The sequence below is a fragment of the Acinonyx jubatus genome, chromosome C2 (assembly GCF_027475565.1).
Source record: "Acinonyx jubatus isolate Ajub_Pintada_27869175 chromosome C2, VMU_Ajub_asm_v1.0, whole genome shotgun sequence".
Classification (NCBI taxonomy): domain Eukaryota; kingdom Metazoa; phylum Chordata; class Mammalia; order Carnivora; family Felidae; genus Acinonyx; species Acinonyx jubatus.
Window position 1 is genome coordinate 96,438,808 of NC_069384.1, and position 27,884 is coordinate 96,466,691.

General features: G+C 37.5%; 1 protein-coding gene across 3 annotated transcripts; it reads right to left on the reverse strand.

Moving 5' to 3' along the window:
- On the reverse strand, window positions 1-26,918 carry LOC106990086 (uncharacterized). 3 transcript variants are annotated; one of them, XM_053221235.1, is made up of 8 exons: window positions 26,746-26,916; window positions 18,611-18,752; window positions 14,285-14,378; window positions 9,049-9,167; window positions 6,631-6,752; window positions 3,200-3,397; window positions 1,324-1,386; window positions 1-181 (listed from the first exon to the last, which is right to left on the reverse strand). In XM_053221235.1, the coding sequence occupies exons 1-8, from the start codon at window positions 26,769-26,771 to the stop codon at window positions 70-72; spliced, it is 876 nt and encodes a 291-aa protein (XP_053077210.1). In that variant the 5' UTR covers window positions 26,772-26,916; the 3' UTR covers window positions 1-69. The 3 variants fall into 3 exon arrangements, with proteins under 3 accessions (XP_053077210.1, XP_014944072.1, XP_014944074.1); XM_015088586.3 differs by having other exon boundaries at window positions 6,631-6,773; XM_015088588.3 differs by lacking the exon at window positions 1,324-1,386 and having other exon boundaries at window positions 6,631-6,773; window positions 26,746-26,918.
- Window positions 26,919-27,884: the final 966 nt, after the last annotated feature.

Sequence of the window (27,884 nt, forward strand, 5' to 3'; positions counted from 1 at the left end):
TTTAGTTATGCATCTCCTATATTTATCAGCTTTTAGAGACAATGGTGATTTCTTTCCATACAGATTGCATTAGGATATAACACAGAGCTGCGAAAAAATATTGGTTTCTGGTGGTGAAGAATCTTCTGGTAGCTTCAGGATTCCATCCAGCGTTTTTAAGTTTGGCAAACAGGAGAACACTCTAAAGCAGGCGTGAAAAAAAAAAAGAAAAAGTAACCGTATTGAACAAAAGCATTGTATTTTACTTACTGTCTTTATAAATAAGTGCACTTTGCCTATTGTTACAAGAAAGTTGAGCGGCTATCATTTTATTTTGTTTTGTTTTGTTTTTAATCTATGCAATAGGGTTCTAATAAAATACTATTTGTGTGCACTGAACCGATCACCCTGCTGTAGCTTGCCCTCTCAGGAGCTACTGTATGGTTCTGCCTATTATAAATATAGATCAGAGAAGTAGGACTGCCTACAGTCTGTTTTTACAAGAGAATTTCAGTCCAGTTTCTACAAAACCCTATAAAGAAAAAAAAATGAGAGAATTTAGCCAACTAACCACGAGAGAAAGAATGAGATAATGAGACATGTACCCATCATGAAGTTAAACGTTTTTAAAAATGGAAAAAGTAAAGAAAGCACATATTGTTTACTGCTACTTAAGGAAGAATTCTCACTGTGAGTTATAAGAAGACGAGGGGGTCGAGAATAACCTTGTGCTGCATGATTTTCTCATGATAGCATTTTTGAAGCTCACATTTTAAATTTATACCTTCCAGGTTCAGGAAGGTGTCACATACCCCTTCCAGGTTCAGGAGGGGGCCTGCACGTCAGCCTTGTTACACAGTAGTCAAATACCTAGCAGTATGAGAAAGTAGTGTTTCCTTTCAAGTGGACAGCTTTTCTAAATCTGGGAATTCTGTGGCCCTGGGATTCGTCCGGGATGAAAGACACCGACGTGCCGTGTCAGCTAAGGGTGGTGTTGACCTCCTTGGAATGCTGTCATTGGCTTCATGATTTGCTTAGCACTAAATGCTTCCTGCACATTATCATATTTATTCCTCACACCAGTTCTGTTAGGTTGGTTTTTATCCCCCATTTTAAGTCACTTATCCAAGATCATAAAGCCTGTAGGTGACAAAGCAAAGATAAAAATCTAAGTCTTCTGGCCCTAATGTTTAGACTTAGCTGACAGGAAACCCTAACCACTACTTCCTTTCAAAAAGTCAAATTATGGTGAACTAAGATCACATTTTCTTCTGAAGAACAGTAGAAGAGTTTGCCTATGGGTGTCCCAGGAAATGGGGCTAGCTTCTACCTACTGGGACTTACACTATGAGCTTTATCAGTAAGTTTTTTTCTCTTTTGAACTGTGCTCTCTTCTTTTTGAAGGATCTGAAACAAAGGAGGAAGGGGAAGATAGTCACTATCTAGGTGACAATGATCAAGAAAATCTTACACTTAAATCGTTCTGATCCTGTTGTAAAGGGTCACTGAAAGTCTGGTCCAAATCTTGATGTAGAGATACCCAGAAACAAAATGAATGCTGTTACAATTCTAAAAGTGTGAATTCAGGACCAGCTTATAGCCCAAATTTGGATGAACTTGGGACTTCAGTTTAGTTTCTTAGCAGAAGTGGATACTTAAGTCCTTTCCTCATGCTTTAAAATGTCTGTATCTTTCTGTTTAAAGTAACCCTGTACTACCCAAGTCAATACAACCTGACTTTTTATAGCCTGAACACCAGTCTATATCCACCTTGGACTCAGTCCAATGGAGTTAATGTTAGAAAATAAAAGAGCCTCATTATATCCCTCATTCTCACATAACTCTATACCACATCATAGTGAAGACAGATTCATAGTGAGACCTCAGGGCATATCAGATTTCAGACAGTGAATCTTAATTCTATTGTTGTAAGGCATCCTTTGAAGGGAGGCAAATCACTGACATGGGATCAAGGTAAAACCCCACATATAAATTAACAAAACTAAAAGGTAATGCTAATTTTCTTTATAACTAGAAATGTGCCTTTTTTGGAATGGTGTTGAAATGTCCAGCTAACCCTCCTCTGACTGTTGCAAATATAATTTTAAACTTCAAAATGTTATTATGGTTAAATGTTAGTTCAGTTGTAAAGCAAATGTTCTGCTAGTTTTCACTTACGTAAAAGCAATTTGAGAATTTATTATCACAGAACATGAATTTTGCCTTCGGTTTATAGTCATGGGGGAGACAACGGCAATAATGAGATTTATGTAGGAACAACAGAGATTACAATTTTTATTTTGACAATCTTTTGTTGTACATCAGGGGTTGAGGAGTCTAATATTAGGTAGGCCTCTGGAATACTGTTGTTGTCATGGGAAAATGGCAGCTTCAGAAAGGAAGGTAGTGAGAAAGAACTATGTCTTTTATTGAAGTTGAATGTAGATGAAGGAAGTAGTCATAGACCAGGTACGGCACATAGAGATGATCTAATGCTTTGTATGATAGATTCAAACTAAGACATGAGTTGATTTGTCATTTGGGGGCAAATACAGTTTCTAGAACTCAGTCGCTTATTATCTTAAGTTCCCGCAAGTGGTGCTGGGAATTAGCTAGGGAGAAATCAGTGGGCATAGAATTTCCTGCACACTCCAAGGTGTAGATTGCATCATTATCATTAGGAATGTCCCAGTAGTGACAAAGAAATTAAATGGTTTATTCTTCACAGGTTTTCAAGGACTTTCAACCACTAGGGTAGATTGAATCAATTATTTCTTTGTATTCACTTAATGGTGCCCTTGTGGTCCAAAGGAGTGAAAATAAAACCGGAGAATAAACAATTTATAAAATTATCACATGGACCTCAATAGGATTCTACATATAGAAAATTTTTGAAAGACATAATATCTTTTAAACATTAGATAGAAAATGCATAGGATTTGAAAGTCTAAAATGAAGCATCTTTGTATATGTAAAGTCACATTACAAGGGAAGCCTAAACTTTTAAAGCAATCATAAATTAACTCAGAGAAGAGTGTATTAAAGATTTTTTTTTTAAAGGTCAGCTTAAAGTTCTTTAGTTGAGCTCAGAAGCATGAAACATTCAACTCTTAGTAGATATGATAAATATTTGCCAAGGGAATTTAAGCTAGAGGGGAACAACTGTTAAAGTGTAACATTCAATAAAGAACATAGATGACAAAGGTGTTAGGGGCCTTACCGTTTCCGGTAATTTTGATGAAACTCACAAGGGTTCCTCTTGAGCATGAGGGATTCTAGTGGGGTGCACTGTAAACTGGAGAGCCCAGTCAGAGACTCAATATGGTTTTCAGCCAAAGATAAATGCTGTATCTGGGGTATCTTTGGCAATTGTTTAAAAGATGTGAGATGGTTTTTGTTCATATTTAAAACTCTGCATCTGGATAAAAAAAATATAAACACTTGTCATTTGTCTCCCAAAAAGAATGGTTAACTACCAAATCTCGACCATAACCCCTCAAAGGAGTGACAATGACATTTTCTACAAGTTTGGTTTGTAAAAGAAGAGAAAGATTTATACTAAAATATTCAGAGAAAATAAGCAGAATATATGAGACTGTAAGTTTGCTGAGTGCAGGAATCTGTTTTCTTTTCCAGTGTATACACTTAGTACTTGGCATAACATTTGGTCCATGGTGGATTCACGATATGTGCCAAACGAAAGAGTGAATGGCTGCATATAATCTCAGTGATATAGTAGTACACAGACACATAATAACTTGTGAAGAGTATTGCCTCCAAGTACTGAGATTATAGTTGTTTTTTTTTCTTAGCTGACAGGATGCTATATTGAATGCTATATGAAAATGAAAACTTAAATGCTATATTGGAAAAAAATAGCATTGTAAGTCCGAAAAAAAAAGTCTTTTATATAAAAAAGAATAAAAGTTATCCTTAGGAGAAGAAATGTGTGTTAGGCATTTAAGGTGAATATATTTTCCTGACATATGATGTTTCTCAGTATTTTTGCCTTAATTGTGTAAGACCATGCAAATAGAGGAAATGATTCCAAATCTGTCACTGACACCTTGCCTTGAGGAAAAATTCCTTTATGTACACGTTGGAATTTAATACTATGAGAAAAGCACAGGGAACTTACTTATGGGCCCTGTACTCCATAAGGACACTGAGTAAATAATTATTGCTAATGTTAAAGATGGTGCTAAACAGGGGCGCCTGGGTGGCTCAGCCGGTTGAGCATCCGACTTCAGCTCAGGTCACGATCTCACGGTCCGTGAGTTCGAGCCCCGCGTCAGGCTCTGGGCTGATGGCTTAGAGCCTGGAGCCTGCTTCCGATTCTGTGTCTCCCTCTCTCTCTGCCCCTCCCCCATTCATGCTCTGTCTCTCTCTCTGTCTCAAAAATAAATAAACATTAAAAAAAATAAAAAAAATAAAAAAAGATGGTGCTAAACAGAGTGCTTCTACACAATGGTATTAGAAAAATTCAGTTTGAACCCCCCCCCCCCAGATCTCATTGTAATTTTTTTCCACATCTGTTCTTTTCATTTCCTTTCTTCCTTCCACTCCACCTCCATATGGATATTTCACACTGTCCTAATCATACATTTGATAATTTGGGGTTTTTACTCTTTTCCAGGTTACACAGAATCTTTAGAAGCACTTCAGTACTATGACAATTTATAATTGAAAACCCAGCCCAAGCAGTTCCCGTCTCTGCCCCTCTCTCTGTCCATGAAGTCTTTTCTTTTTTTAGCTGCCAGTCATTCTCTCATTTTATTTTATTTTTTAAAAAGTTATGTATTGAAATTCAAATTAGTTAACATACAGTGTAGAATTGGTGTTAGGAGTAGAACCCATTGATTCGTCACTTACATATAACACCCAGGGCTCATCCCAACAAGTGCCCTCCTTAATGCCCTTCACCACACACAAAAATAAATTCAAAATGGATGAAACACCTAAACATGAGTCAGGAAACCATCAAAATCCTGGAGGAGAAAACAGGCAGCAACCTCTTTGACCTCGGCTGCAGCAACTTCTTACTAGACATGTCACCCGAGGCAAGGGTAATAAAAGCAAAAATGAACTACTGGTATCTCATTTTCAACATCCATCCATCCCTCCCAGGCTCTCAGATTCACCCTGTCACAGATCCCCAGTTAGCAGGATGTTAGGCAAGCAGAGCTGCAAACCGAGTGTGGTGTTTTCCCTGGGGCAGAAGGAAGGAGGCTATGAATATACACGCATCAACTTTTTTCTCCTTTTTTTGACATGTTGATTTGGCAGTTGTAAAATTTGAATTGCAATTACATAATTTCATATTATATATCCTATTTCTAATGAAAGAAAAGCCAAAAGAATACATCTAGAGAACACTAGAGTTAGGTTAAGTCTTTTCTTTAGTGATTGTGGTTTCTCTTTCTCTTTTTTTACGTAAGATAGCAAAGATTTGGAAGTTTATTGATCTGGATCAAGTAAAGTTCAGATACTCCAAGCATCTTTTAGTTCAGTATTTCTAGAGCATGCCATGTGGTTATTAAAAAGTTTTTTCGTTGTATGTGTATTTAAAAAAATATAGCTAATGTATCACTATTATATCCCTAGAAGAGAGTCTGGCAAAAACAAAAACAACAAAAAACCCTCAAAACCTCAAAACCTGAATGAATCAATATCAACTGCCATTGAGTTTTTATTTATAGTAGTGATATTAAGTTTCTTTCGAGAATTTTTACTTAGATATTTTACAATTTGTTAAAAACAACATAGGTAAAATCAAATGCTAGGCAAATCTGCCTAAAGTTTCCAAGGAGTGTTAAACATGATTGAAGATAACCCAGGCACATTGCATATTCTGACCCTTCTTCTGTCTGCGACTGTTTCCCTCTCCTTCGTGGCTGTGATGGTCTTTTTGTTGCCCTGTCTCAATCTATGCTGAGGGATGTATCTTAACCTGCTCTAGGATTTACCCTTCCCTCTTGTGGCTGCCTGATTTCCTTCATCTTCTACTTCTCTCCTGAAGACCTCTGTCTGTTCCTTGGATTGCTATCAAAGCTCACAGCACCTATCTTTGTGCCTGGTGAAGCTGACAGAGGCTCTCTACAATCCTGAGCAAAAAGGCAGATTATCTTTTAACATCAGGAGTTTGGGATCCTTGGAAGACCAAAGAGTCTGCATATTTGTAAAAACTTTTAGTTTGTTTCTGTCTCTATTCTCACCCTTCCATTAGAATGTGACCTTGAAGCCAAGATTCTTGCCAACTATCTGTAGAGTCTTTCCTCATAAGTGCTCAACAAATATGACTGACTAAAAATCTCTATCTTACAACAACAGTATTTATATAATATAATTGCATTTCCAGTGTACAAAATAAGGATTATGGCAAACTTTTCTGCCAATATGATTCTACGATTGCAAATTCCTCCCTTAAAAATTTGCTGATAATACTAATTTAGAAAAGAATAGATTTTGTCCTCTAAAGTGTGACATTTTGACATATAAATTTCCCTTTTTGCCTTGTCCAGGCATCATTTAGCCCTATCACCTTTAAGATCTGACCATATGGCCACGGTATGTGCAGACAATCGTCACATATGCCCACATAGCAAAGATTTGACTCTAACTTAGTAACTAGACATGCTAAAAAGCAAGTACCTTGGCAGTCTTATGGCACTTAAGTCCACCAGTGAATTATCCACTAACCAGAGGGTTTCGACTCGAATTAGTCTTCTAAGAATCCTGTTAAAATTTGCAACTTGATAAGGGTCCCCCAAATCCTGAAATGAAAGGTTCAAATTCTGAAGGGAAAAATAAATAAAAAGAAAAGGCAAGTTCTTTGTCAACTTTTAAAAATAGTTCTTCATTAAAAATGTGTTTAAGTATGTTATTTAACTATGTTATTTAAATATGTGTGAAATATGTTATTTAAACCAGTAGTTTTCACCTTTTTTGTGTGTCCTCTAAAACACTCACACATCCAAACACTCACAATTACCTTGCAGAGATTCATTCTCAAGATGGGGGAGGTAAAGATCCTGACCTAATCCTGATTAGAATTACATACAAGGTTGGAGGTGGGGAAGGCAGGATCCTGAAACTGAGTCTGAAATTCTCTAGGGTTGTTAAGGGAGGAAAGGATGACATTCTATCTTGGAATTACTGATTTGAAGGATGAGTTACCATTTAGCCTCCTTGGAAATACTCAGAAATCACATTTAAAAAGATTTCAAAGTAAACTACCATCATTCAAAAGATGAAAGCTATGATTTTCTTTTAAAGTAGTTAGGAATACATACCTAACGATGACTTAGCGTATTTCACAGATAGTGGATACTTTATGTTTGCTTTTAACAGCAGTCAACTTCAATTTAAGAAAATTAAAACCACTTGTGGTGGTTTTACAAGAGCATTGCTCTTGTAAACTCTAGTCCTAAAAGTCAACTTAACTTTTTTGTTTCCGCAATTTTACCATCAAGTTCTGTCAATAAAATTATTGAATAAAATGGCCATCCCTTTTTAAAAAAAATGAAGCAGAATGATTTAATATTTTAAAGAAATATAGGTATCTCTATCTTTAAAAAGATCATTAAAGTCTTGATATTTTTAGGCATTAAACATTATAAACTTTGACACTTTAAGTTCCATTTTCCAAAAGTATAAAACGTCTTAATTCCAACATAAAACTTAAGAAATGATAAAAGATTATATCTATCATTTTATATTGAATGCCACCACCTCAGAGAGGCATTTTTTGGACCACTATGTCTCAATTAAGTTTTCTATGTTAGTTAGAGTTTCTTTAGCCATTCTCCTAGACTACAGTTATCTCAAGGCCAATTAAATTTTCTATGATAATTTATGATGAAGTCTCCATTGGCCTTTGCAGTATATCCATGGTTTAAATGGCAGCTATAAAGAATAAATGGATATATACACTGAAATGATTACCTCTAAAGATAGTTCTGGGAGTGGAGGTCAAAGTTTCAGGTGTATTAGTTAAATTTTTTAATAAATAGGCCTATGGTGTCAATTTTTAAGAGTAGAATGTATCCATCCATTATATATGAAAACTTTACTTTTAAAAAGAAAAGAAAGCACTGTGTAGGGAAACAATATTCTATTTTTATATCTTCCACTACCAAGATATGTAACTTTTGGCAAATCAATTCTCTTTCTGAACTTCCCTCTCCTTTTTGAAAGGAAAGGGTTTAGACCAGACCCTCTCCAAAGCTCCTTCCCACCTCCTAATTCCATAATTCTAAAAGATAAATGGCCAATCTGTGAAACAAAAGAGGCCATCAAGAGGCCCCACTGAGCAGGTTTTAAACTCAGTCTTATTTCTGGAAGGCTTCCTAAATTCTTCACGTACAATTTGGTCACTCTAAGAAACAAAAATATTGGCATCCCGCTCTGTTGAGACATTGATTTGCCCTTTCATTGCTACCAACACAGCCTTCCCATTTACGTGTTTACTGCCCAAGATGACTTGATCAGGCCAGAATTAGAGGCTTGAAGGATCACAGCCCCATAGCTTTGTAGTGCCCAGGCTGACTGATTATAGGCACTGTTTTCCATGATAGTGACTCCATCAGTTGGGTCATTTTCAGCACCAAGAAATCACAGCTCCTGTTTTTCACTGCAAAAGTTTTATTTGTTCCAGGATAGTTGTGTTCAGACCAAGCTGGCTGCTCCAGCTGATGAAAATTTTTGGCGTAATGCATTGTTCAAGGGATTCTAGATGGCATCATAAACTCACTGATAAGGAATGCTGTCCAACCCTTTGATATTCATTATTGTCAAATGGAACAATTTCATTCTGGGGTATTTTAAACTTCTCCAAAATTGAGCAATATTAGGATAAGACACAGGGTAGAAAATAAGTAACATGTCATGATGAAGAAGAGGTGAACAAAGAGATAGAGAAGCCCATACACCACTAGTTTTAGAGAAAACTCCGAGGAAATGCTGAAAGTTTTGATATTTATGCTAGCAATTGCCCTTAAAATGGGGGAGGGGCAGTCATAACAGAATCAATGTGGAAAAGAGACCCTTTTCTGTCTTTTAAGCTCTCACCGTGCAGTCCTCCCAGTTTTCTTGTAGCCATGTTTCCCATTTATTTTTTTCAAGGACTCTTTTCCGAGCGGGTAAGACACACTCCTCCTGTCTGAAGAGCAACTCTTCTGTGGAGGGTCCTGGGCAAAAATCACAAGGTGAGATCTTGGAAATAGGTTTAGGGCAGCAGGACTGACATCTTCACTTGAAATTTGTGAGATTTTTTTGTTTTTGTTTTTTGTGGGTTTTTTTTTTTTTGAGAGAGAGAGCAAGAGAGAGGGGCAGAGAGAGAGAAAGAGAGAGAGAGAGAGAGAGAGAGAGAGAGAGAGAGAGAGAATCCCAAGCAGGCTCCTCACTGTTAGTGCAGAGCCTGATGCAGGGCTCGAACTCATGAACTATAAGTTCATAGCCTGAGCTGAAACCAAGAGTCGGATGCTTAACCCACTGAGCCATCCAGGCACCCTTCTCTTGACATTTGGCCAGTTTTTTTAAACTCTCACGAGACATCAAAATTGAGGAAAACATGAGTTGGTCTGTAATATGCCCAAATAGTGTGAGCAGTAAAAAAAATGAGCTAACGTTTAACCTTACATAAATTATTTCTTGTTCACATAAGAAAATCACCAGTAGAGTAACTTTAGTCTCACATAATTTTCTCTTTGGGGATATGAAGTCACTCATGACTTTCCCTCTCTTTTGTTTCTCAACTCAGTTAGCCACTTGGTTCTATAATCTTTCTGCTGGAGAATCTGTCCCCTTCCTTTTCAATGTCTAGATCCTCATATCTCCTCCCTGAACAATAACTACTTTCTTGTGGATCTCCTTGTTTGAAATCTTCACTCCTTCAATATAAATGATAGACTTTTCTAGCCTTCTAGAAACACAGCTTTTTGCCACACTTCCATGTTGAAAACATTTCAGAATTTTCTTACTGCCTACCAATTAGAGATGGAAAATCCTGGCTTGTCAAGCAAGGTTTTCCACAATCATTTTTTTTTAGTTAAAAATTTTTAATGTTTATTCATTTTTGAGAGAGACAAAGCATGAGTGGGGGAGGGGCAGAGAGAGAGGGAGACACAGAATCTAAAGCAGGCTCCAGGCTCTGAGCTGTCAGCACAAAGCTCGATGCAGGGCTCAAACCCACAAACTGGGAGATCATGACCTGAGCCGAAATCAGACAACCGACTGAGTCACTCAAGCGCCCCAAAGTTTTTGACAATCTTATCTCAACCTCCCTTTCCACACTCATTCCCACTATTTCCCAACCCTGTTGTCCTCCAAATCAGGTTTGCACAAAATTTCCATGGTTAATGAAAAGATATCCAGTCTGAGGTTGGGTGCTAGGTGATTGTGTATCTCCAGATGACTAATTTTAATTTTCTGAGCTTCAGTTTTCCATGTCAGCGAAAATACAGGAAAGACTAGAATCAAGGGCCCAATGTGAGTTGAATATGATGAGAAGTTATGTTTGTTTGAAGTTCATACTGCTTTATAAAAATACCGATTTCCAATTCCATTAGAATGTATTTCTTTATTAGCAAGTATAACTCTATCGTGTTGCCCAGGAAAACTACAGTCTATTATGATGCTAACTGGGCCCCTGACAGCAATCCTAAGCTCAGTGATTTCAAATCCCTCCCACTCCACAATATGTTTCTATGAATCCTACCTGGAATCATTTGTGTACATTTCCCCCATGCCATTTTTCTGGAATGCATGATTCTTATTTCACAGGTGAAAAGAAAGAGATATACTAAAGAAAAGGTGACTAAAGGCATCAGGAACAAACTTTGCTTTTGTGGAAGTTTTGTCCAGGCTTTGCTGGGAGATAATGAGTCCATTTGTGAAGGATTTATGGAAGGCAATAAAAGAGTCCAATATTTCATTATTTTGACACAAACATCTCTTCTTTCATCAGGTGCAGGTGGAAGATTAGGTGCAACCTGACCTTTCTGGTATTTCTCTCATAATGAACTGTACAGTTTCCACCCAGGAAATCACATAACCCTGAAGTATCCCAACCAATTTACACATAAAATATCCTTGTGTTAAATTTTCTTCCTCATTGATTAAGCTGATTGGAATTAAAAGTCACAGAACTGGAAAAAACTGGATAATCACCTAATTGGGCAGACCTTGGGCTCTATTATCTTTAATACACCCACCCGAAATTTGGTAGCTTGCTTTGTGCAAGAGATATCCCCAGACTTATTAAACTCTGCCCTATATTGTTTGTTTGAGTTCTATTGATCTTCTGTTCTTTCAATTATTATTTTTTTTTAAACAGCTTTCAAAGATCTCTTTGAAGTTTGAAGCCAAAGGTCACTTCCACTGTGAGGAATTATATTAAATTGGATTCTTTCTTTTTTAAACTCGGACTTGGTTGGTAATTGAAGATATATATCTTAGCAGTTGAAAACTACAGTCTGGAATATCTGACATCCTTGGAATGTTGACTTTTACCTGCCATCTCTGAGCTGGTACTTTGTCCCCTCACTGGATTTGTAACTTAGCAGCAGTGACTGAATTGACTTGCTGAGGGATTTTCAAATAGAAGGCATCCACATCTGAAAGAATTCTGCCAACAGTTGGCTCTTTTGCTTCATTTAATTGGGAGGAGTCAAGTCAGTCTTGATCTGGCCATCAAAGCTTTGGGAAATTGCTGTTTATCACACGCAAAATAACCTTTCTTTTCTTAAGAACTCTTCCCGGATGTACAATTGGGGCAACTGAGATGAACTGAAGTAGTTTGGATGGGTGTTTCAGGATCTAATCTAGAAGAAGGGTAATTGTTACCAGAATGCTTTTGAAAAGCACTTGTCTATCTCACATATGCACACACAAAACTTAAACTAAATTAAGGACAGTGAACAAGGGACATCTATTTCCTTCACGGTTTGAGGTGATGAGATTTTCCCATGTTTTCAATCCCCTAGATCATGCTCCATTCCTTTTACAACTAGTCACTTGCAAGAGATTGGGTGTTGTTAATGGTCTATGGAAGGAAAATGTGCCTTATCTCTGCAGAGCGATGCATCCTCTGCATGAATGGCCACTGTGGTCCTTATGCGGGATTAGTTTTGTTGACTGATGACCTTAGCACATGACCTGGCGCTTAAACCGGGGAAGGAGAGAGGCCATCGTGCTCTCTTTAAACATACTCCTTGTCAGTTTACTCCTACATCTGATTCCCCTCTCATCCCTTAGTGTCTTCAGTTCAGTTCTCTCTAAACCTCAACTCTCCATCCATGCTCAGAGTACAATTTATTTTTGCCTCACTGTGGCACAATCATCAACCACCACCACTACCAGCACAAACACACACACACACACACACACACACACACACACACACACACGCCAGCACCCTTACTGTATCAGTCTTTCCACTGTCTATTCAAATTTCTTCCCTCCAGACTTCTGAAACTAGTATTTTTACAGTATGGCCCTCCGATCATCTGCAACAGAATTTCCTGATAATTTTACAAATGCAGATTCCTGGGCCCCACTTCCTGCTAACCACATCAGATTCGTTGAGAGTTGGGCCTGGAAAAGTGCTTTTTCCACAGGCCTCCAGGTAATCTGTCCACACACTGAAGTCTAAGAACCAGCTGAAGCTGCCCACTTTGAACCCTGGTAAGACCTCTCTTCCTTTTACTGATAGACTCCTTATTCATGTGACACATACGGTCTCTACTTCCTTTGGCCTCCCACCTTCCTAATTCCCCATCATTTCTTGCTCTTTGAAAAGTATTCTCTCTCAGTCCCCACAGAGCAACTTGAGTTTACCTCTAGTAGTACTATCTACTAATATTTTAAAACTAGGAGTCAGTGCTTAGCGGCAAACAAAGCTGACAGAGTTAAAACATAAGAACATATTTTACCCAAAGTTTCAGAAAATGATGCTATTTTAGTCTACCTTTGTCAACTGAATTTGAGTGAAAGAAGAAAGGCATTGTGTGGTAAAGTGATGCTACTGGGAGAGGGAAACGAGCAGGCAAATATATTTAAAGCAACTTCTTCTAAATCAGTATTACAATGGTACAGTACACAATATAACTGCAAATCTGTAAATACAGATGGAAGATAGCCAAGATATTTGATGTTTTGTAATGACTAAATACTCACTGCGGCCGAAATTATGTCTAATATTATTTCATCAGCTTATGGGATATGCAAAAGAGACATGAGAAATGCATGGTGCTTATTCTTACATCATATAGAATCCATTGAAAGCTATAACAATTTGGGGCTCCCGGGTGGTGCAGTCGGTTAAGCGTCAGACTTCAGCTCAGGTCATGATCTCACTATTCGTGAGTTCAGGCCGGCTTCGGGCTCTGTGCTGACAGCTCGGAGCCTGGAGCCTGCTTTGGATTCTGTGTCTCCCTCTGTCTCTGCCCCTTCCCCCACTTGCACTCTGTCTGTCTCTCTCTCTCTCTCAGAAGTAAATAAACATTAAAAAAATTAAAAAGAAAGCTATAAAAATTAAACATTGTGTATATTAGGGGCTACAGATAACAATTCTTCATACTGTCACAGTAGTGCACTTGTAAAGTCTGACAGAATGAGAAGGAATAGAATAACATTAGTTTATTCTACCAAATTTAACATGCTTAGTGAAAATATAAAATGAAACTCCCTGGTTTATTTAGATTCCCAATTGATGTTTTAAAAACCAATGATAGAAGTAAATCAGGTTAAAGTGATTCATCAAAGTGACAATGTCATTCATGATCATTAAATATTGTAAATAAACTAAAATTCCAACAAAGATCACTGGTTAAATATATTTAGTAATATCCATATGATGGAAAGATAAACGACCTTTAAAAAACATGTTTTGGGTAATATTTAATAACATGGAAGAAATGCTCCCAATAACGAGATAAGCAAAAAAACTCAAGATACAATTTTTTTGTACAATTCCGTGAAGAAGTATGTGAATATATTTTTCAAAAAAAGGCTAAACAGAAACAAAATAAATCACAATGGTTATTTGTGTATCATTGAATTACAAGCTCATATTCATCTTTCTATTTTTCTAGTATTTAATACTGAACATTCATTATTTATATAACCAGATATGTGACCGTGCTTTAAAGCGGCTTCACTAACTATATTAATAATTCTGTGGTCTTGATAAAGAAAATTTTTCTACCTCCAAGTAATATATTTGTTTCCCCAAGTAATGTTTCTAATCCACAGATACAATCAACTCAGAGCACGTATACAAAGAACACATACGTTTGTTCTTTACCTTCTCTTATTCTTGGGCAACGCAGCTGACTTCCTTGAATGTCATGTTGTTCTACCTTGTGCCAAGTGAGGAACTTAAAGGAGTCTGATGGAAGCTTTAAAATAAGAAGAGAAATAGCATCTGGTCATATGCGATTCATGTACTTTTATGTGTAAAAGTAATACAGATCATCGCCAAACATTCAGCCACATTGAACTGCAAATACCTGACGGTGTCCTTATAGAAGTCATTTTAGTTCATTTTAAATTATGTATTCTTATACAGATTAGCATCTCCAACACCTGCAACTGATTTACATCTGGTGATAAATGACAATAGTGATACATACGTATACCCATTCATGAATCTGCTTTACAGCACCTCTGATAAATCATTCTTTAATATTTATTGAATGTATATTAGGGGCTACAGATAACAATTCTTTGCAGTCACACTAGTACACTTATAAAATTTGATAGGATATAAAGGAATAGTCAAATATTGGTTTATTGTACCAAATTTAAAATGCTTGGTAAAAATATAAAATGAAACTACCTGATTTATTTAGATTGAGAGATCTCATTCCCTTTTCCGTTTTATAACAGTTCTAATTGTTGGCGGCTCTTTATTATATGGGACCCCAAGCCTCTCTAACTTGCTTCAATTGTCAAAGTTCTGCCTTTTGAGGCTCCATAGGAGTCACACGTGGCTACTATTTTAAGTGTTTCGTAACGATTGTCATCTTCTTCCTAAGTCGTACCGTTATTACTCACAGATCATGGCTGACAAATCATTATATGATTCTCCTTGGAAAGAGTTCTAATTTATTGACATTGTTCTTAAAATGTGTAGCCAGTATTGAAAGAAATATTGTAGGTCTGATCATCTTCCTTGTTCTGGACAGTGTATTACCAACCAGACTTTGTTCCAACATCATATTTGGGGCAATTTTTTATTGTTTACCATTATGGAGGCTGTAGTCAATCAAAATTCCCCATATCTTATATGGTATATGATAGTCTCAAGGTTAACACAAATGAAAAGGCATATTACACAGAAAAGAGTGTTCTGTTAAATACAGACACCATACATTCATTCTTCTGTTAGCCAGTGTTGTATACATAAACAAACAAACCCAGAATATTTGATATAAAGAAATGTCATTAGAGTATTTGGAACAACCACTTTCATCTCACAGAGAAGCATTGCACAGAGATTATGTTTTGCTTGAGCTGTAAATTTGTGTGACTAATACTAACATAAAAAAAACAACATTTCCACCACTGAATAAGCTTCTGAGGCTCTGGACTGAACTAAGTGAAGCATTTCCCTTTGCTACAGGACTCTGCAGAGCCATTATTTGCTAATATACACTGTGAGTCTCTACTCACAAAGTGTTCCCCTGGACTTTTTAAACCATAAAAACTTTTATTTTTGAAGCAGCACGGGGGTCTCGTGCATCTTGTGAAGCAGAATTTGGAACATGCCGACTCAGAAGAAATTGATAAGATAATTGATAAGATAATGATTTTAATAATCATTTAGCTTTGACTTTTTTATCTTCATTGCTTACTCACTAATGACCATGGCTGTTCTAGTAAATACCTCCATATCTTCATTTAAAAATAGAGTAACAAAATCTCTCTACCTTATTGATAGCAAAAAGCTAAAAAGCTAATGAATGCTTGAGCAATTCTTTGAGATAATCTGAGGATTTGCTAATATGATTTTAAGGAATTCACTCATTCTTTGGAAATATTATTTAAAAAACCAAGAAACATACATTTTAGATTATTGAGGAATGTGATCCCTGGACTATTCTTGGCTGTTGAGTTCACATGTTTTTGGAAGCTTCGTTCCCAATTTCCAATGTGCTTTTGGATTGTTTTTTCTTGCTTCTATCACAGAATAAAAATATATTAGAAGTTAAATTCCCTGGAGTTGCCATACCCCATTGCCTTTTTGTGCTATTTCCTGATGATCTTACTGGAAAAAGAAGAATCTAAGCTAAAGCTGTATTTGAGAAGAAAGTTTCCATTTTTCAACCGACATCTAATTTTGTACAAAATACTGTTTGCCTTTTTAAAGGAGTTCTGTGGTTGATTTGGGGATTTCTGATATTTTAGGAAAATGAGCTATTACATTTCTCTGTTTATGTTTATGTGAGGTTGTCAATATGCTGCCGTTGTGTGACCATTGCTTCTTCCTAAAGGAATAGTGAATACTTGTGTCTTACCTTTTGTTGTTCCTTTCTTAATTCTGATGGAAGAAGTGATTAATCCATTCTTTCAATAAATATTTCCAAAGTTGGTTTGCTTCATTTCATTTCACTCATTTATTCAAAAATATATACTGTACCCTGCTGTGTGTCAGGCACTGGGGATATAAAGTTAAATAAAATATGGCATTTGTGCTTGAAAAACTCATTTCCTATAATTGGAGAGGCAGATATTTGAGTAACCCATGATCCAGGGGCTAGATGAAACAATTATAAATGAAGGAAAGGAGGGAAAAGCCCATACGGTTCCACTGAGATGGCAGAGGGGAAAGTCTTGGAAGTGGTGAGTTTGGCAGGAAACCATTTCATCTTGAGGACAAAGGACATTCCAAAAAGAAAGGAGATAAATCTTAGGCCAGAGACAGAATTTGAACTCAGCAGGGGAAAGGAAGGGATGCCATTTCTGTTTTTGTGGTCACTGCCTTTTCTATTCATCTCCAGTTTGCCTTCCTTCCCACTCCAGCTTCTTTCCATTTCCCCTCTGAGTTGGGACTGAGGGTGTCAACATTTCATTCCTTCCCAACTACAAGGGTAGATTTAAGAACTTTGTACACTTATTTAAAAATGTTCAATGTAAGAGGCCAACTAATCTTTGACAAAACAGGAAAGAATATCCAATGGAAAAAAGACAGTCTCCTCAGCATATGGTGTTGGGAAAACTGGAGAGCAACATGCAGAAGCATGAACTTGGACCACTTTCTTACACCAGACACAAAAATAAACTCAAAGTGGATAAAAGCCATAAATGCAAGACAGGAAGCCATCAAAATCCTAGAGGAGAAAACAGGCAACAAGGGCTTTCACTTCAGCCACAGCAACTTCTTCCTCGACATGTCTCCAGAGGAAAGGGAAACAAAAGCAAAAATGAACTATTAGGACCTCATCAAGATAAAAAGTTTCTGCACGGTGAGGAAAACAATCAGCAAAACTAAAAGGCAATGTACAGAATGGGAGAAGATATTTGCAAATGACATACCAGATAAAGGATTAGTATTCAAAATCTATAAGGAATTTATCAAACTCAACACCCCAAAAACAAATAATCCAGTGAAGAAATGGGCAGAAGACATGAATACTTTTCCAAAGAAGACATCCAGAAGGCTAATTAATGGACATATGAAAAGATGCTTAACATCACTCATCAAGGAAATACAAATCAAAACCACGGTGAGATACCACCTCACATCTGTCAGAATGGCTAAAATTAACAACTCAGGCAATGACATGTTGGTGAGGATGCGGAGAAAGAGGAATACTTTTGAACTGCTGGTGGGAATGCAAACTTGTGCGGCCACTTTGGAAAACAGTATGGAGGTTCCTCAAAAAATTAAAAAGTATAACTACCCTATGACCCAGAAATTACACTACTAGGTATTTATCCAAAGGATATAGGAGTGCTGATTCAAAGGGGCACACGCACTCTGATGTTTATAGCAGCACTATTGATAATAGCCAAAATATGGAAAGAGCCCACATGTTCATCAACTGATGAATGGATAAAGAAGTGGTATATATATATATATATATATATATATATATATATATATATATGTATATACACACACACACACACACACACACACACACACAGTGGAATATTATTTGGCAAGCAAAAAGAATGAAATCTTGCCATTTGCAACAACGTGGATAGAACTTGGGTGTATTATGCTAAGTGAAATAAGTCAGTCAGAGAAAGACAAGTATCACGTGACTTCACACATATGTGAATTTAAGATACAAACAGATGAACATAAGGGAAGGGAAGTAAAAATAATATAAGAACAGGGAGACAAACCATAAGAGACTCTTGAATACAGAGAACAAACTGAGGGTTGCTGGAGCGGTGTGGGGTGGGGGCATGGGCTAAATGGGTGATGGACATTAAGGAGGGCACTTGTTGAATGAGCACTGGGTATTATATGTAAGTGATGAATCACTAAATTCTACTCCTGAAACCATTATTACACTATATGTTAACTAACTTGGATTTAAATTTTAAAAGTTCAATGCAAGATAAAGTACATTTTATGAACTTCGCATTAGGTAAAGAGCATATGAAAAGTATTTACCAGGGATGATATTCCAGAATCTGAATGTGGATGAAACCTTCTGTTCCTTGACAGAGCTGACCGAGTGTATGACTCACTCAGATTGGAGCAATACGATGAATCAGATGCACAAATCTGACTGCTTGTGTTTCGACCTGAGGAGCTGAGCCAAAGACAATGCTTAAAGTGTTTGTGTATCTCTTTTAAAATCTTTAAATGTAACTTTCTTTGTATATAGCAGCCATAGCAACAAATTATAAGCACCAACCTTTCCATTGAGAGGATAAATGATACCCTAGAAATTTATCTAGATCTCAGAGGGACTTTGACGTCTTGTCATAGTCCTAAGCACATTTCTTATGGCTAATAGTCACTTGAGGCAAATTCTCCCCAAAGATAAGAGGGTCTGCCTAGACTGTATGTCTTAGAAAAGTAAATCTAATGGTACAGAGAAAAGCACATACATCCTTTCAAGATCTGAATGAGGAGGTCAGCCCTCATAGTAAGACATCATTCCTAATAGAGCTACCGGGGCAGACTTGTACAAGCAGGTATCCTTAAACTTTCTCTTGGTTTCCCCATTAATCTGGCTTACGTTTTCCCTGAAATTTCCCCAAACCTCTTATACTTCTACAAATTGGTGGCAAACAAATAAAAAATTCAGGTTCTTTAACCAGTTTTACTCACTTTGAAATATTACTCAACCATTTTGCTTAACAACAGCCCAGTGCTCTCTGTATCCCCATTTTTATACCCCTGAGATATAAAACACCCTTTCTGCTCTCCTAGAGTAATTCTCTGGTTCATTATTCATTGTTTTTCTTACACTTTTCCCTATCTCTTCAGGAATAGTTGCAAGTTTCTCTTTCTGTAATTGGCGCTGTACATTATTTTAAGCCAATTTTAAAATAATATCTAAATATGCTTTTTCATGTTAAGTAAAACTATACATATCTCTCTTTCTTTCTGACCTCTTTTTACTCTTGATAGATCATTTTTCAGGCTCCAAGAATCTAAGAGACAACCCTCGATATTTTATGGCATAATTATGCCTCGGTAGCAATTTTGCTTACAAGAAACTACACATCTCTTGTATATGAGGTTGCCTTCGTAAAGTACAATTTAATATGTCTTTTATTTTCCATGTATTAGCTGAGCTGGTACACTAGAAGAGCGTAGTCACTACATCATATTCCACAAATAGCATTGCTGTGTCATTAAAAATAAAACAACTGGGGGCACCTGGGTGGCTGGGTCGGTTGGGCGTCTGACTTTGGCTCAGGTCATGATCTCGCAGGTGACGAATTCGAGCCCTGTGTTGGCTCTGTGCTGACAGTTCAGAGCCTGGAGCCTGCTTCGGGTTCTGTGTCTCCCTCTCTCTCTTCCCCCCCTGCTCGTGTTCTCTCCCTCTGTCTCTCTGTCTCTCTGTCTCTCTCTCTCCCAAAAATAAATAAACATTTTAAAAAACCATACCCTATTATCAAAGAGAAAATTATTCCTCCATCTGCACCTAAATAACAAATCAAGAATTTTATCTTAATTATGTGAAAAAGTCAGAAAATGTATGTCTCTCATGTCTTTCCCACTTGAGCAATTCATTAATAGTTTGGATATTGTTTCTTGTAATTCGCAAAGTGTGCCTTGCCATTGAAACAAGTTAACAAACACTAGAAGAAAAACAGCAAATTGTGTGAAATTTATTATTCCTGAGGCAGGTAAATCCTGTGATTGATAACTGGAGTTTTGGTCACCAATTGGGGAAAGCACTGGGAGAAAAGGGAATAACATATTGGGATGAACAGGATGAAAGTTTAGCTGACTTTTTTGGTTCATTTGTTTTTAATAAAATATTCTAGCTATTTTCTGCCACAATGAAGTTAGGAAACTAGGATAATGAACGTGGCTGAATCTTTCGTCAGTGATTGTTGTCGTGTTACTCTAAACTCCATTGGTGGTTACACAGTGTGAATAAAAAATCTGGAGGTCTTCTTCTCTCTTGTTTTTAATCTAATGTATGAGAAGTAGTCATAGTTTACTTATCCAATCTCTCCAAAGAAGTCACAGGGGAAAAAAAGAAAGTCACATAATTAAAAGATCTGACAGGAGAGATCCACTTGACCGGGTTTTACTGTATTTATCTTGTATAATGCTACAGATTTAAGTACAATCATTTCAATGTGAGATTCAGTTTAAAAATAACTCAAAATCATCTCATCATCTTAGTTTACATTAGATGACTTGGGGATTTAAAGTAGAAGTTCTCTTTATGCCATTATCCTGATTACTACTAGACATTTATTAATAATAGAAGTTAATTAAAGCTTGGTAACACAAATAAATAGGCTGCTAACATCCCTAAACTCTCTCTGTCTGTCTCTCTGTCTCTGTCTCTGTCTCTTTCAGGTTATCTGAGAAGATTCTAACCAATAGATGACCAGTCTGATTGTTATTCATGTGAAATTTTTTCTGAGGCTCCAAAGTCTAGTTTCTATCTGTCACATTCTCATTGCTCTCCGGACCCACACCAGGGGGCAGTGTCTCAAGAGTGGTGTGCTGGAATCTTGTGGTAGAAACCAGAGGGGCACTCTCAAAATCTTTGTTCTGTTACTTCTGTCTTCAATTTCAAATAAAATTTTTCTTTGGTCTGATTTTTTGGGAGAAATCTCAGCAGTAAGATAACTTCTGAATCTTTGGTTTAAAAAAGAAAAGAAATGGGGCACCTTTTAGGTTATGTTTCTAACTTCTACTTCATCTGCAACTTTTTTAAGTTTACTTATGGGTTTTTTTTTTATTTTTTTAACGTTTATTTATTTTTGAGACAGAGACAGACAGAGCATGAACGGGGAAGGGGCAGAGAGAGAGGGAGACACAGAATCTGAAGCAGGCTCCAGGCTCTGAGCTGTCAGCACAGAAGCCGATGTGGAACTTGAACTCACGGACCACAAGATCATGACCTGAGTTGAAGTTGGACGCTTAACCGACTGAGCCACCCAGGCGCCCCAGTTTACTTACTTATGTTGAGAGAGAGCATAGAAGGAGCAGAGAGAGAGAGAGAGAGAGACAGCGGGAATCGCAGTTAGGCTCCGCAGGCGTAGATTCGGACGTGGGGCCAGAACTCACAAACTGTGCGATCTTGACCTGAGCCCAAGTCAGTGACTTAACTGACTGAGCCACCCACGCACCCCATCTGTAATGTGTACATCGCTGAAGTCAAAGCTGCAAGACCTGTAAGTCCTAGGAATCTGAGGAACAGATACTTTAGCCAAGGCACTTAGCATCTCTAATGGTCAGCTCCTTATGTTTAATATTCAGAAGACAATGTAGACTCTGACCGATAGTGGTTTTTGTTTGTTTTGTAACATCACTGCTATGATGATGACTACGACTATTACAATATAATAGTTTTATAGTTAACATTTATTAAGCACTTGCTATGTGCTGGGCACTGTACCGAGGGCTCTACATGGATTAACTCATGTAAGCATCACAGTTACCAAATAAAGTGATCAACATGATTATTTTGTTTGTATTATTATAACACAATGAACATTATCGTTTATAGACGAGGACACTGAGGCACAGAGAGGTGGTGTAATTTGCCCAAGGCACATTAAGAAGTGACCAAGTGTTCTTACCATGATGATTCAGATTAGCTTTACATAAGCCACTGAGATTCTTTAAATAACTGTAAAGCTGTATCATCATGAGGGTGCAACTGTTATGAAGGAAAACCATTAATACTGATTTTCTTATTCGGATCGCTCCGCCTAACTACATATAAATAATAGCGCTAGTTAATAGGACATGTAAATCTGAGCAGCTATTATTTACTGAAAACAAAAGTTAAGCCTTGAGTAGCAGAACCCATGAGAACACCATTCCAGATAACATCAAGCTGTTTTTAAAACCCTCTCCTATTCCCCCTCCACAAAAGAAAATAAAACCAGACACATGCAGTTTAGCTGGTATATTGGTTTACTCATTTTTAATCTTTCTGCCTGCAGTGAACAAACAGTTATCATAAATTACAAATCTCAGCCCTTATGAAAGAGCAATTAATTTTGTTAATGCTCCAATATAAAGCTGCCATGGAGAAGGTGCCATGGCTAAAAGTATACAGCATTTGTCAGCAGTGATTTATAGTGTCTTTAAAATAGGTGGCATTGTCTGAATTGGCCATCTATTCTTAGTTTTAAAAAGTGTAGAATGGCTAACAAGAAGGAATCAGGTGAGCTGAGGGTGCTGGATAGAAAGCAACAATAACATAACTTATCAACTCATGAGCACCTTTCGTCAGAAGATTGCGACGTCCTTTTTCAGTCACGAATTTATAAGCCTCATAAATTGTCAGCTGCAGTGGGTGCTATCTGTTTAATTAAAATGTCAAGTTGGTGATTATGTAAGGCGAGTGAAGGGGGAAATGGCGGATGGCCTAATTTCTGAGGAGAAGCTGAGCTCCTGGGTTGAAAGAGGTATTGTTGGGCACCCATCATACAAAAGGCCAGGGGACTCCTTTTAGACACCTACAGTTGTCAAAATTGTGTTTATGTGACTCAATTTCTAAACATCCCATTTATATTCACTGCCGCATCATGAGAACTTTGTGTTTAGGAAGGAAGGAAGGAAGCTCAGTCTTATTTCTCGGTTAGCCAAGGTCACTTTTCCCCAGTCCTCAGCCTCCCTCCGTCTCTCCCAAAAGTATTGTTAGGTTCTCACATCTTGTGGGATCTTGCTAAAACCAGGCACTTCTGAACTAAGGCCTGGAAGAAAACTTCCATGGACTCTGGAGCATTAATTTTGGAGGAAAGGAGATATTATTCTAGCCTTTCTTACTTCCTTGACCTTTCTTTATTTTTCTTTTCTTTTTTTTTTTAATCCAGACTCCCTGTGCTATCTGTGCCTGTATTTTATTCATTTGTAATATGACAGTGATTGTGCATCTCTGTATAGTAGAGATGGTAATGAGATAACAGAAATACTCTAAATGGAGTTCTTATAAAATCAGGAAGAAATCTGATGCTATAGTGTGTTTGTTTCCAAAGTGGCAAATTAGGTATACAGGTTTTTAAATTTCTGATGGCTTTAAGTGAAGTTGCTAAAACTAAACCCATTAACTGAGTAAATAATAATATACCAATAAAATGTAGGGGTGGAAAACTTTTTCCTTCTTCCACTCTAGGTTCTTTGGCTGGTCTAATCATTAAATTTGACATAAGGTAGATTAACAGGAGAGAAAGATTCAAGTTCATACATACGGGAGCCCATGAAGATATGAGACTCAAAAACGTGACCAGATTTCTTCCAGACTAAGAACTATTTTTTTTTTGTAGGCCCCACACCCAACATGGGACTTGAACTCATAACCCTGAGATTAAAAGTTGTGTGCCGTACTGACTGAGCCAGCCAGGTGCCGCAGAAATAATAAATTTTTGAAGAATTGACAAGTCAAAGAAGTTTGGGCTTGGGGTAGTAAATATTTGTTTACACAGTCCTCTCAGCCCTAAATACCCTCTCTCTGGTGATAACAATGCCTTCTACCCTCCTGGTGCAGGGAGGGTCCCTCACATGGGAGATTTATTTCCTGCTTTCAGGGAGACAGAGGAGGATCAGAGTGACTTTCTTGTACTGGCTGTTTCCTAACTAACTTCATTCAAAGTAATCATTATGCCAAAGTAGCATATTTTGGGTGCCATATTTTTTTCCCTTTGAGTATTGTTCCAAAAAACTATGTGTTTTACAGATATCCCCAAAGTATGTCAGTACCCACAACCTGAGATTTTAACAGATAGATCTTAAATTACTTAGATTGTTGATTCTAAAACCACGTAACAATATATCTTGAGAAAAGCACAACTAGAGTTGTCATTTTTCTTGTTCTGAATGAGACAGATTTAAATTTTATGTGAACTTGTATTCTTTACATTTTGCATTTTTTATTCTTTTTTTTTTTTTTTTGAGAGTGCACACACGAGCTCACGCGGGGGAGGGGTAAAGGGAGAGGGAGGGAGAGAATATTAAGCGGGCCCCACACTCAGTGCAGAGCCCGAAGCAGGAGCTCACAACCATGAGATCATGATCTGAGCCAAAATCAAGAGTTGGACACTTAACCTACTGAGCCACCCAGGCGCCCCTAAAGTTTGAATTTCTTTACAGGATGCATTTTCATCCTGTTCTTCAGCCCTGTAAACATTCTTATAAGCACAAATAGGCCCCCAAATTAAGGTACAACAAAAGTAAAAGGACAAACATCTATCCAACTTCTCCAGAGGGAAATCTTGTAAACTTCAAAAAACAGTAGTGGGTTCCCTGACATTTATAGAAGCATAGATACATTTCAACACCAGAAGCAATGAAGAGAGATTGCAATACCACGATGTTTCCTCTATGAGAGGATGTTTAGAAATTGTTAGAACTTTATTGTAACCACATATGTAACTTCCACTTAGAAGGTTTTCAATGCTTGAAGAATGTTTTACTACTCTATATGGCGTTGTAGCAGAAAATTCAACCACCTACAACACTACAAGAGAGAAGAAGAATATAAACACTATAGGTTAATAAGTGATTGAAGTAGATCATGTGAGCAGGGATAAAACTGTAAAATCCCAAATGAAACTGACTGTATAAGAGGAAGGTACTATGAATAAGCCTCTTGTTTTGTGATGTGCAGAAATGTGATTGAATGAATACTAGCACTAAGTAAACATTTTTTCTTTCCTCTGTCCCTCCCATCATCATTCCTCCCTCTCTCCCTCCCTTCCTTCCTTCCTCCCTTGCTTCCTTCCTTCCTTGCTTCCTTGCCTCCTTGCTTCCTCCTTCCTTCAAAATTTAAAGATTAAAGTTTAACTTGTAGGCTGGGCATCACTTCATCACTTTTTACACTGTCTCTAAAATAATTCTGTACATATTTACTCATTTAAAGATAATAATATTGGTCATAAATACCATTTCATGGCAGGCTCACAAATAAATCTCCTCTGGTATTGTGTATTAAAGGTTGTTAGCAAGTTGGGAAACATAAAGTGTATAATTTCTCACAGAACTTCTTACCCATTTAAAAACTATTACTTCATGTGCCCATTTCTCCAAATTATGACAGTTTTTAACACAAAAATCAGCAACACCGAGGCACTGTTTGAGATATACATGGCTTGCTAACAAAAGCAGAGCTTTGGTAAGGGAGCTGCTTCAGTCTCTAAACCCTGCACCTAAGCAAGATTCCTCTCTCAGCTACAGGCAGTAAACAGAAGCTATCAATAAATTTCACACACTCCTATGAAACCACAGTGTTTATAATCCTGAAAACTGACGGTGCAAATGTCGCTTTTTGAAAGATGCGAGCCAAGTTACATACCAATAGAAAGACAAATAAGCTCAAGAAGCTTGAAAACTCTGTAATTGTATATTTTCTAATAATTGGCATAGTTTGGAAAACATTTATGGAACAGCTATGAAATTTAAAAGTGAGGAGGGGTGCCTGGGTAGCTCAGTCGGTTGAGCATCTGACTCTTGTTTTTGGCTCAGGTCATGATGCCAGAATTGTGCGATTAAGCCTCACATTGGCTCTGCACTGAGTGTGGAGCCTGCTTGGGATTCTCTCTCTCTGTCCCTCTGCCCCTCACCCCTGCTCACGTGCTTTCAATCTCTCTTTAGAAAAAAATTTAGAATCTTAGAATAGAAGAGTCAGGTAACAAGGATTGGGTTTTGGCCTCTTAATCTGATCTTTGGCTCTATTGAGCTGGTAAAAGTTCTGTTTTCTCCATTTAAATTTAATTAGTTTATAGATATTAACTAATATTAACTAATAACTAATACATGTCAGCTAATAGCTATTTCCTTTTTATTTTCTCCTCTTTCTACGGATTCGCACATGCCCTCCCAAAGAGCCCAGTGTATCTAGAGACATACTATTCCTAAAACAGTAAGGCCACCTCTCTCTGTTACAATGATCAAATAAATTGCATTTGTAGCCAGCTGCATCAGCGTTGGGAGAGAGGGCGGTGGTAGGGTTTTCTTCTCTCTCAAAGCAACTATCATCGGTAACACAGGTTGCGTGACTCTATATTTTTAAATGAAATGTAATCCAGTAACACTATCTATGTTTGTTTTCTCTCAAGTAACAACTAAAGTTACTTTTAACATTTCGTTTTTCTTACCTTTCCGACATGCCTTGCTGGTGCATAAATTTCCTCTGGCCTTCATAAAGCTATTTTTCCAAAGACCTTTCTCATCGTGTTCCTGGGAGGGGATATGAGAGCTGTCCACCAAGAACCTGCTGCCTCTTTGGGGGGTCTTCCATGTATTCACTGTGACCAAGGACACAAGCTGTTACCTAGCAACCTGGCCTTTTAGGAGGTATTGTTACCAATCTCTTAGAGCTCATCAAAGGAATTCTTGTGCTGCTGGAGCAGGGTAACAGTGAACATTGTTTCCAGGGAGTTGTCTACACTGCGGTGTAACTGAACCTTGACTACAGAAACATAAACGACAGCAGAGGGAACAAACCACCATAGATTCCTGAAAACTTTGCGGTCTTCCGTTCCATTATTTCCTGAATTGTTTGCATCGGGCTTGGGTTTAGCCAAAGTGGTACTTGTGCAATATATCCCTCAGTATTTGGTTTCTTGCTTCTCTTCTGTAGTTTCAGAAGGAGCAGAAGGAGCAAAAGGGAAGTTATCTAACTCCTGCTTGAAACCTGCTCAGATAAAACTTTGAAGACAGAGAATTCTGACTTGTTAAGCATGAGAAAGAATAATAGATTTTTATTTCAAAGCAAATGTGTACAACTTTTCACAGAAAAAGCAGAGAATATTATATTGTATATTCTTTTATTGGTCCAACAAGTTTTTAAAAATTTATTTATTTTGAGAGAGAGAGAGAGAGGGAGGGAGAGAGGGAGAAAAAAAGTGAGTGAGCAGAGGTAAGGCAGAGAGAGAGGAGGAGAGAGGATCCCAAGCAGGCTCCACACTGTCAGTGCAGAGCCTGACCGGGGGCTCCAACTCGTGAACTGTGAGAACTGTGAGATCATGACCTGAGCCGAAACTGAGTCCAACACTTCCCGACCCGAGACACCCAGGTGCCCTGGTCCAACAAGTTTGTTTAGAGTACCTACTGTGTGTATCAATAGCACTGTGAATTTTTAACTGCATGCACTGATAAAATACAAGTTCTCTAAACCTGCAACTGGTGGGTCTCCTTTTCCCAAAATAGAAAAATAGTAGCTGCATTTCTGAGAGCTGAGAATTTATCGTTTGCCAAAAGCACAGTAAACACTTCCATAGTCTTCCCTGCTTCA

What these genes read in the sequence shown, in the direction of transcription:
- LOC106990086 (XM_015088586.3), bottom strand. Translation starts at nt 26,771, where the DNA reads ATGCACCAGCAAGGCATGTCGGAAAG. An exon ending in TTGCCCAAGAATAAGAGAAG is followed by an intron (nt 9,168 to 14,284) that starts GTAAAGAACAAA and finishes ATTTTTGCCCAG; the next exon opens with GACCCTCCACAGAAGAGTTG. An exon ending in AAAACTGGGAGGACTGCACG is followed by an intron (nt 6,774 to 9,048) that starts GTGAGAGCTTAA and finishes TTTTCCCTTCAG; the next exon opens with AATTTGAACCTTTCATTTCA.